The sequence below is a fragment of the Solanum verrucosum genome, unplaced genomic scaffold (genome assembly GCF_900185275.1).
Source record: "Solanum verrucosum unplaced genomic scaffold, falcon-dt-bn FXZP01000262.1, whole genome shotgun sequence".
NCBI classification, from domain to species: domain Eukaryota; kingdom Viridiplantae; phylum Streptophyta; class Magnoliopsida; order Solanales; family Solanaceae; genus Solanum; species Solanum verrucosum.
Window position 1 is genome coordinate 1470627 of NW_026020366.1, and position 11411 is coordinate 1482037.

An 11411-nucleotide genomic window follows, 5' to 3' on the forward strand; every position below is an offset into this window, starting at 1 on the left:
TTACAAGTTGTATTCGTTAGAATAGGAATAAGTATATACAATCCTACTTAGAATAGGAATCCTATTGGAAAAGGAGTCCAATGTAGTATCTATGAATAGGGTCTCAGTGTAAAATGTAGACACAACAATTCAATCATATTCTTCTCTAATATCTCTCACATGGTATCAGAGCCATGGTGAGAAAATTAAATCAGCCGTCACTGTGCAATTTTTCGGTGACCTAAATTGTTGTCCGAATAAAAAAATTTTGCCTGTGTTTTTCAAAAACAATTTTTTAAGCAATTTCTTTTTTCCAGTGGGATCACCTCTAAATTCCGAGGCTGACCATATACATTTTTTCATGATTCTGGACAATTTTCTGGCGATCGGATCCTTTCAAATTCACAATATGTCGTTCGGGATTGATATTTTTGGCTCCAAAAATATAGGAAGTTCAAGTGCTATGTTGATTTGTAAATATCTAAGTATGATCATATATGATTTTGTAGGATTTAAATTGATCTTATAAAATCATATCTAATATGCTATTGAATAGGTTAGGATATTAGATCAATAAAATCCCCCTTGATTCTCAAATCTGCCAGAATCAAGGGATTTGATTGCTAGTTAGTTTAGTTTTCTATACTATAAATTTGTATCTCTATGGATGAATAAGTTGTACAATTTTGGTACCAAAACTTACATGGTATCAGAGCAAGGTTATTCTTGTAACTAAAACAACACTGCTGTCAAGAAAATAGAAGCCAACGACATCAATAGAAGCCGAGAGTTCTATTAACAATTTTGACAAGAGACAACAATGAAGCCGTGGTGTGATTTTTGCAAAAAATATGGGCACAATTGTGAAACTTGTTGGAATATCAATAGGAAACTGCCTAGCTGGAACAAAAAAATGGCAGACAACGATGGTCAGACCCTTCAGTGTACCAGCAAAGAACCAGAGCTACAATCTTCTCTAGAAACGCAACCTTTCACTAAGGAACAAGTAGAGCTGTTGCACAAATTTCTCCAAGTTCTCCAAACCAGTAAATCTGATTCTTCTACTCCCAAAAATACAGTGCCACAAAACACATTAAGTTAATCCATAGCGATGTTTGGGGACCTTCTTGGGTAGCAAATGTAAATGGAAAAAGGTGGTTTGTGAGTTTCATAGATGATCACACTAGACCAACTTGGGTGTACTTATTGAAAGACAAAAGTGAAGTAAAACATATGTTTGAGGCTTTTTATGTTATGGTTGAGACACAATTTCATGAGAAGATTCAAATATTTTGGAGTGATAATGGGAGAGTATTTTAATGACCATCTAGGCAATTTTTTCACTTCCAAGGGAATAGTGCACCAAAGTTCATGTCCTAATACACCCCAACAAAATGGAGTAGCTGAGAGAAAAAATAGGCATCTTATGAAGGTAACTAGAGCCTTAATATTCACAAGTGGAGTCCTTAAATTTCTTTGGGGAGAAGCTCTTTTGACATCCACTTATCTTTTTAATAGGATGCCTTCCTGTGTTCTAGATTTTAAAACCCCTTTTAGTATGTTCAAGACATACTTCCCTACTTCTAGATTGACCACTGATCTACCTTTGAGAATCTTTGGATGTAGTGTATTTGTTCATGTTCATGTTCATGATCATAATAGGAGTAAACTTGATCCACGTGCTAAAAAAAGTATTTTTGTTGGCTATGCCCCTAGTCAAAAGGGATACAAGTGTTATGACCCAAATACTAGAGAGGTTATTGTCACAATGGATGTCACCTTTTTTGAATCTCAATTATTATTTGGAACTAATCTTCAGGGGGAGAAACATAGTGAAGATTCAATGGATAGTAAGGATTCTCGCGACCTCACATGCGAGAAACAAAAGGATCTACCTTTTATGATGGATACGGGAAATAGTACTTTTGGTAGTAACAACCTTGATAAGGTAAGAGATCCCAACTTATATAATGAAAATAAGGAAACTGAGACAGTAGAGTCTTTTCATGATGCAATTAATGACAAGGACATGGAACAAACAAAGGAATTGCAGGTTTACATGAGAAGAAACTGGAATCAAGAAAAAGAGATTAAGGACGCTCATCAGAACCAAAAGTCCACTCCGCAAGATCTTATTGATATACAAGGTAATTCTCCAGAATCTAATTCTGATTTTCTCTTTGTTATTTTAGACCTTGATCTTCCAATTGCCAAACGTAAATGAGTAAGAAAAGTCACAAACCATCCCATGCCAAATTTTGTGTCATATAGAAACTTGTCTCCTTCCTATACAACTTTTCTTTCTCAATTATCTGGAATGGAGATACCGAGAAATGTGCAAGATACTTTGAATGTCCCCAGTGGAAAGAGGCAATTCTAGAGGAGATGAATGCTCTTAAGAGAAATGAAACCTGGGAAATGGTGGAACTATCACGTGAAAAGAAAATAGTGGGTTGCAATGGGTTGCAAGTGGGTGTTTACCATCAAATTTAAATCAGATGGGTCCTTGGAGAGGTATAAGGCACGTTTGGTAGCAAAAGGGTTCACTCAAACCTATGGAATTGACTATCTTGAGACATTCGCTCCAGTTGCCAAGTTGAATTCAGTCAGGGTTCTTCTGACCATTGATGTTAATCTTGATTGGCCCCTTCAACAATTAAATGTGAAGAATGCATTCTTGAATGGAAAACTCGAAGAAAAAGTCTACATGGATCCTCCTCCGGGTTTTGAAGATATGGAACTAGAGTGTGTAAGCTAAAGAAATCTCTCTACGGGCTCAAACAATCTCCAGGAGCTTGGTTTGAGAGATTTACTCAGTTTGTAAAATAGGGTACACTCAAGGGCAAGCAGATCACACCATGTTCATTCGACACTCTCTTGAGGGAAAGTGTATGCTGACGATATTATACTTACAGGAGATGACTTGCCCGAAATGAAGAATTTAAAGACACAGTTGGCATCGGAATTCGAGATCAAAGATTTAGGACATTTGAAATATTTTCTTGGCATGGAAGTAGCAAGATCAAAAGAAGGCATTATGGTGTCACAAAGGAAGTATGTACTAGATCTTCTGAAAGAGACAGACATGAGTAGTTGTTGTCCAGCTGAAACACCTATTGTTTCGAATATAAAATTTGGAAACAAAGAAGGAAATTCAGTTGACCAAAGTCAATATCAGAGACTAGTGGGGAAGTTGATCTACTTATCACACACTCGACCTGATATAGCTTTTGCTGTAAGCTTAGTGTGTCAATTTATGCACTCTCTGAAAGAAGAGCACCAAGAAGCGGTCTACATGATTCTTAGATATCTGAAAAGTTCACCAGGGAAAGGATTATTTTTCAGAAAAGGTCAAGATAGAGGCATTAAAAGCTTTACAGATGCAGATTGGGCAGGTTCTACTTTTGATAGGAGCTCTACATCAGGATATTGTACTTTTATCTGGAGAAATCTCGTGACTTGGAGGAGTAAAAAGCAGAATGTAGTAGCTCAAGCAGTGCTGAAGCTGCATACCGATCTATGGCCCATGGGATCTGTGAAATGATTTGGCTCAAGAAGATGATGGAAGAACTAAAAAAGTTGTTTGTGTTACCAATGAAGTTGTACTATGACAGCAAAGCCGCCATAAGTATTGCTCACAATCCTCCTCAACATGACAAAACAAAGCATGTTGAAGTGGACATGCACTTCATAAAAGAGAAGATTGAAGAAGGAAACATGTGCATGCCTTTCGTCACAACAATTAGCAAATTGCGGATATTTTCACAAAAGGCTTGTTTAAACAAAAAGTTTTAAATTCTTGTAAGCAAGTTAGGCATGACAAATATTTACATGCCAACTTGAGGGGGAGTGTTGATTTGTAAATATCTAAGTGTGATCATATATGATTTTGTAGGATTTAAATTGATCTTATAAAATCATATCTGATTTGCTATTCAATAGGTTAGGATATTAGATCAATAAAATCATCCCTTGATTCTCAAATTTGCCAGAATCAAGGGATCTGATAGCTAGCTAGTCAGTTTTCTATACTATAAATATGTATCTCTATGGATGAATAAGATTGTACAATTTTGGTACCAAAACTTACAACTAATCCTATTCTAAGTAGGATTGTATATACCTATTACTATTCTAACACTCCCCCTCAAGCTAGTGCATACAAATCATATGTATCTAGCTTGTTACAAATGTAATTAATACGAGGACCGATGAGGAGTTTGATGAAATATCTGCAAGTTGATCACTCGACTTGACAATATTGACAGTCAACAATTAATTTGCTTAGTCTTCTCATAAAATACAGGATTTGATGCATAATGCTGATAAAACAAAGAGTGATAAATTACAGTGTTGAACTTCCCAAACCAAACTTGCAGACTGTTTCAGACCATAGAATGACTTACACAATTGACATACAAGGCTACTAAACTCCTCCTGAGCAACAAAATTAGGTGGTTGCTCTATATAGACTTCTTCACAATGCAACGGTCGCCAGAAAGTGCTCAAAATCTAGTATAAAGTATATGGATAGTGTTGAAATCAATAGATGAGTCGATATTAAACAAGAAAGTCACCGAAAAATTGGCTGAAATATGTTCATACACCAGAGTATTAGATTTGATGGCTAAAAGTTGTCACAATCTAAGAAATAAAATTATATGGGTAGGGTCGAAATGATGGCATGACCCTACTAGAAAATGGAAATTACATAGGAAAGTTCGAATTGATGGCACGACCCTATTGAAAAAGAGAAATAATATGGGTAGGGTCAGAATGATGGTAAGACCCTACTGAAAAAGAGAAATTATATGGGTAGGGTCAGAATGATGGCACAACCCTACGCAAATCAGATTTGAGGAGTCACCGGAAAGACGAATGGAACTATGCAAATCAAATGTGATGAGTAACTGAAAAAGACACACGATGCTATGCGACTCAGATATGAGAAAGTAGTTCAGAAAAATCGACAGTACTACGCAAATTAAATATGAAACGTAAACCGGAGAGATGCACGGTGCTACACAAATCAGATATGCAAAAAAAGGTAGTCACCAGAAGATGACACAGTGCTACACAAAGTAAATATGAAAAAGTAGTCATCGGAAGGATGACACGGTGCTATGCTAATCATATATGAAAAAGTAGTCATCGGAAAGATGGCACGGTGCTACACAAATTAGATATAAGAACGTAGTCATCGAAAATATGGCATGGTGCTACATAAATTAAATATGAAAAAGTAGTCACTAAAAAGATACACGGTGACCCAACTTTTGCTAACATAATCATTGACCAGATGGGCAGCATATACTAGTAATAGCCACCCGCTAGCTATGGAAGCTCTTTGATTTTCTACCAAGATCGTAGAAACTCTGATACCATGTGAGAAATATTGGAAAAAGCTATTATTGAATTGTTGTCTCTACATTATTACTGACTATATTTATGGACACTACAATAGACTCCTTTTCCAACTAGGACACTACAATACAATCCTATTCTAATTAGGACACTACAATACAATCCTATTCTAATTAGGACACTATATACTATTCCTATTACTATTACTATTACTAGTCATATTCTAAGTAGAATTGTATATACCTATTACTATTCTAACAATGCTTATGTTTGCTATTCTTTCCAGGCTCGTGAGTTTGCAAATGAGCTTCGTTCCAGTACAAAGGCATCCAAAAATCCTATTGTGTGGTTTGAAGGTTTGACAGGTTTGAATCAGAGCGTGAATAATGCAGACACGTCTGCAGCCTCTGAGGCATATGCTAAAATGCTCACAATATTTATCCCACTCCTTGTCGATGAGGTTTTCTTCTAGTTTCTTTTTTTTCCTGGTATATATGCGTATGAATGTCTATGTTGCTTTCTCTACCCAACGTGTATCATCAGTTTTTTTTTTCTAAATTTCCAAATCCCAGAGTTCTTTCTTTGCACACTTTATGTGCTTTGAAGTTCCAACACTGCTTCCACCAGAAGGTGTTGCCAATGGAAACAAAGCTGGAGATGATATGAATGATGATTTAGACATCATGGATATAGATGAGAATGACAATAAATCTGGTAATTTTTCCTGGTTTCTGCTCTTGCCTTGTCCTGCTTGGAATTTATCAAGGACCACCATCTTGCTATTTTGCAGGACAGAATTCTGCAGATCTAGAGGCACTAAATGAATCACTACATGATTTGCTTGATGGAATCCAAGTAATGTTACAGTTTTCCCTTACAATAGTCTTGTTTTCTAATAACAAAAGTTTTTGTTAAGTGCCGATTATTCTTTCTTGTTTGATTTTTCCTGTTTGGTGCAAAGAGGACATTCCTTAGTGCATAATTTGTTTGATTTTTGAGACGCTTAATGTACACTTTATCCGATTCTTTGTATACTCAAACATCAGTGCTATTGAAACAGAAAAGAGATGACACAATAGGTCAGGTTAATAGAGTGAGGAAGACCTCTCAAGTTTCACTTAATATGGATGCTGAATACAAGACTACATCAGAGTCTTGTCTGTGTTTAGTTCATTTATTATTCATTGGATATGCATTCTATGATATCTGTATCTTCAAATCACTGTGGTGTTGATAATTTATCTGGTGGACTATAGCTTATGTTACTATCAATTCCATGCTACTACCTTAGTTGTCCTGTAGAATTTGAAAATTATTTTTGTAAATAGGAACAAGAATATCTATTTTGCTTCATCAAGCAGACTGCTTGACATTTTTTTTCTTTTCTTGTGTCAATGCCATTGTACCTGATCTTAGCAGATGGACTTTGGACCTCTATGTTGTACCACTGCTTCCTTATGTGCCACAGAGAAGCAGGCCCTTGAGTAAACCAAGTCCGCTGATCTTTTTGTTGCATTGTTTAACATAATTTTTTGTCCTTATCATGAGGAATTAGCACTGGACTATTTTGTCAAGTTTTATATGTTCTTTTGATACTCATTTTTTTTCTGCCCCCTCTCTCATTTTCTCATACATTGTGGTTTGGAATTTATGATTGCCACAATAGCGTGGTTCTTTTTCATGGGCATAGTTGTTGATTGGATTGTTGTTTCACTTAACTAAAGATCTTTCATATTTTTCTGACGAAACAAAACTATAAAAAGAATATCACTGATAATATTATCTTTACCTGTTTATGTGCTTCAGGAAGACTTCTTTGCTGTGGTGGATTGGGCAGGCAAAATTGATCCTATGTGCTGCATATCAATGCATGGAATCACGGAGCGTTATATTCCTGATCAGAAGGCTGATACAGCAGGATTTGTGCGTATCTTGCTTGATGACTTGGAATCAAGAATTTCAATGCAGTTCAGCCGTGTGAGCTACTGTATCCCTCATAGCCATCTATATTTTGCAGTTCAAAAGGGATGAAATTTTCTCAGTTTTCCCTGAACTTTGCAGTTTGTGGAGGAGACATGCCATCAAATTGAAAGAAATGAGCGAAATGTTAGACAGTTGGGAGTTTTATCATTCATACCGAGGTAAACTGAGTTTCATGTTATGTTTTTTGTTTACTTCCATAGTTCTTTGGATTAGATTTACTGTCATAATGGTTCAAATTATGTTTGTATTTAGATAGAGTTGGAAGTGCATAGTTATTGTTAATGGAAGTAAGTCGAGATTGTCAAATTAAACTTCAGCCGCTAAACTAAGAGCTTTCTACTTTTATCTGTCCTCCCATTTTGAGTGTAATCTAATTAGTGCAACAGGTTTAGATATGCTAGTATGCTACATTATAACCCTTTTCCCGTATTTACTTCATTGGGAGATTAGTCTCACTATGAATGGTATAATGTGAAAGTTCTTTCATGAGGATATTATTTCTTCCCCTCCCCAGTATGGAAATGAAAAGTTGATTGATTTTCTACGGCTCTTTTATGTATACACGCAAATAGTTCCTCCAAATTTGAATGAAAGTTTGCCTGCCTGTGTTATTTCTATTATTTTCTGCTGATTTCTCTTTATCACATAGGAGCAAGAGTATACCATTTTATATTTTATGTCCCCCAATTGAATAGTGCCTGAAATTTTCCTTAGTATTTATGAAATGTGGGTTTCTGCCTTGTCGCTGTTACCTCTTTGTTACAGTTGATTAGCTTCATTATTGCTTTTATGCTGTGAGCTTATTATAGGTCTGAGCCTTGTAAAATCCCTTCAACGACTCTTTGAATAACCTTATTTACAACTACAGGCAGTAAGCCTTTCAGTAATTCAGCCTCAAAATCAGAATTTGTACTTATTTTGTCTCAGAATGCTTTCAAGTATTTATTTCGGCCTAACTTGTCAATCATTTCATTGGGAGTATGATTTTTCATCTAGATTTGCCACCCTTGCAACCCGTATGGAGCAGTACATTCAAGGACAATCAAGGGATTTGGTTGATCAGGCATACACAAAGTTTGTGAGTGCTTCTGTCTTGCACTTGTTTTCTTAATGCATTACAATGACCATTAAGCTGTGAAATGAACAGTTGAAAATGTTAGAATGACATAATATGTGTTACTGGTTCTCTTGTTTTACCATTTTTTTCCTGATGGGAGTATTGTGATAGGTAATGCAGTGACTTATACTGTTTAAATATCCAATAATAGAAAATAAAAGTAAGCTGAGTGTGAATTGGGAAATACTTGCAGAACTCTTTTTTCTTTCAAGGTGCAGTGAGTTTAATTTCTTAATTTGTGGTGGTTAGTTATATTTGTTGCCTTATGTATGTTGTATTTTGTGGCTCGATTGTTAATTATTTGGCAGGTCACTATAATGTTTGTTACTTTGGACAAAATTGCTCAAACAGACCTGAAATATCAAGATATCATGCTTTTAGAAAACTATGCATCATTTCAAAATAGGTATTGTTCACTTTTGGGTTCAGAAATATATTTATTGTACCACAAAATCTGCTTCTAGTGCTGATTGAAACAGTTGTGCAGTCTATATGACCTGGCTAATGTCGTGCCAACCTTAGCAAAATTCTATCACCAAGCAAGTGAATCTTATGAACAGGCTTGCACACGCCACATCAACACAATTATCTACTATGTAAGTTATCCTATTTCATGCTTCATGGTTGTGTAATATTTCCTTACTATGCTTTTGCAGTGTTATTACTTTATTTACTCTCTCTGATGAGATACCTTAGAACCTGTGCTTTCTCCCAGCAATTTGAGCGACTCTTTCAATTTGCTAGAAGAATCGAGGATTTGATGTACACGATTACACCAGAAGAGGTTAGTTCCTTTTTCTTTTGAACTCCTCAGGCTATTGATATTTGCAGACTGCCCATCACTTCAGAGTATCTTAATTTGCCTTGTACGAGGATGGTGTCTTGACAATGCTCTGATACTAGATAACTTGCTAATTTGTGCCAGTACACGATTTCTATCAAAATTAAGGAAAATTGTGTAGTCTTAAATCTTTATTTGATTAATTTTACTTCTGTTGAACTTCTCCGTACAGCAACTGAAAGAATATATGACCAAAATAAAACTCTGGATTGAAAATATTATTTTTGCTTGGACATTTGAACATTTGTGATGAATTGCATGTGAGAAATGATGCAACCACATTCATTATCGGTTTAAAATTCCATGTCTTCTTTTTTGGTCTTTTTCTCTCTTTTCCATTTTGGTGGGAAGACAGGTTGAACCTTGTAGTTCAATAGTTCTTTTTAATTGTGTCATGCAATTCTCTCTTACTAACTTTGAAGCTGGATGCAACTGGTGTCTCAGAACAATCTCTATTGTTTAAATTTGATATAAAACGACTGATGTCCTACTATTTAAAATATCTCTGTTACAATTGCTTAAAATAAAAACTACCGAAAAGACGAAAAACTTGGATCAGATAAGAATAAGTCTATCAGTACTAATCAAATGAAAAAAATGGCTATATCTATCATTTGATTGATGTGAAAGTTCAGTTCAAGCACAGAAGGAATAAATGGCAAAGGTATATATGAGTGCCTTAATGACAGTACAGAGGATACTCAGTATATCTTATAGAAGATGATCTGATGCCAAATGTTCCAGTTAGACTTGTTCCTTGTTTAAGGTTTTGAGTTCCGCTGCCGCCTGTCTTGGGAGTACATATAGGCTTGAAGTAATGACCAATAAACAACGTTTATGATTTTTACCATTACTTTAGCCTCTTTATTAGAACCAAGTGGCTCGATGTTGCATCCTTTTTGTTCCTTAGTTGTGCATCAAACTTTTAGGTTAAACCCAATTGACTATGACTTAGCCTTTTAGGACATCTGGTTGTCAGTATTGAGGTAAATAATCCAGGTATACAAATCAGTATTGATTTGTATAAAGTTTGGTTGCTATTTTAGTTTCGTATAAATAATACCAGTATAGTTTGGCTGCTATTTGTATTGAGTTATAAGAATTCAATAGCCCTACAAAAGTCCAAGGATGTTATTGTAAACAAAATTTTGTACAGTTTTACACCAAACACAAGTTTAAGTTATACATTATATATCGAATATTTAATACAATGAACGAACCACTAAATAAAAAATAATTCCCACCTCCCTAATCCTTGCATTACTAGTTTCAGGACTAGAATACCTTGTTTGTTACCCAAACACCCCTATATTTCGTTATCATCTTGTGCTAATGAAGTGTGGCATCTTTATTAGATTCCATTCCAGATTGGATTGTCAAAAGCGGATCTTAGGAAGGTGGTGAAATACAGTTTATCTGGGGTAAGTCAAGTCAATGAATTGATGTACTGGATTTGGGTTTGTTTGTTAAAGAGAATGATAAATTTTGGTTTAACAGGTGGATAAGTCGATCAGCACAATGTATAAGAGATTGCAGAAGAACTTAGCGTCGGAGGAGTTGTTGCCTTCTCTATGGGATAAATGCAAGGTATATTGGTCTAATTTTTTCGTGTTGCTGCATCTGTGAGCACCATTGTAGTATTTGTGTTTGATTTTATGATAAATTTGCAGAAGGAGTTCCTGGAGAAGTATGAGAGTTTTGTCCAACTTATAAATAAGGTTTACCCGACGGAGAGCATCCCTTCCATCTCAGAAATGCGGGGGCTTTTGGCATCCATGTAAACAAGGCAGAAGCTCGCTCTAGTTTTGATTCTTTTTCTTCGCATAATATTCTTTTTTCATCATCATTTCTCTTTCATTAACTCAGGATTCATCTTTTCAGCTATTTAGGATTAAAAAACATATTCGGATGCTTTCAAATAATAGTAATTAGTTTACAAAAAATATTCTCATGTTTTATTTTACATTAAAAAAAAAAGAATAGCCAAAACTATTATCATACTCTTAAGCAAATAAATTATCCTTTTCATTATTTCCAAACTATTTTTAAAAGAAATATAAAGTAATGAAGAATTCCATTAAATATCGAAAACAAGTATCAACAATTTAACAAACTATTAATTCAAAA

At 35.1% G+C, this 11411-nt stretch overlaps 1 protein-coding gene across 4 annotated transcripts in view; it reads left to right on the forward strand.

Moving 5' to 3' along the window:
* The window catches only part of LOC125837875 (exocyst complex component SEC3A-like), a 34304-nt gene extending 23199 nt beyond the window's left edge, over positions 1-11105 (forward strand). Inside the window, exons 14-25 of one of the 4 annotated variants that reach the window (XM_049516948.1) lie at positions 5630-5803; positions 5916-6057; positions 6134-6198; positions 7150-7320; positions 7405-7484; positions 8323-8404; positions 8752-8849; positions 8931-9039; positions 9159-9227; positions 10640-10705; positions 10779-10871; positions 10955-11105. In XM_049516948.1, the coding sequence (XP_049372905.1) occupies positions 5630-5803; positions 5916-6057; positions 6134-6198; positions 7150-7320; positions 7405-7484; positions 8323-8404; positions 8752-8849; positions 8931-9039; positions 9159-9227; positions 10640-10705; positions 10779-10871; positions 10955-11065 (1260 nt within the window). In that variant the 3' untranslated portion in view covers positions 11066-11105. Of the gene's footprint in view, positions 1-5629; positions 5804-5915; positions 6058-6133; positions 6199-7149; positions 7321-7404; positions 7485-8322; positions 8405-8751; positions 8850-8930; positions 9040-9139; positions 9228-10639; positions 10706-10778; positions 10872-10954 lie in introns of those variants that run through there. The other 3 variants (XM_049516949.1, XM_049516950.1, XR_007443542.1) reach the window with 3 other exon arrangements.
* Positions 11106-11411: the final 306 nt, after the last annotated feature.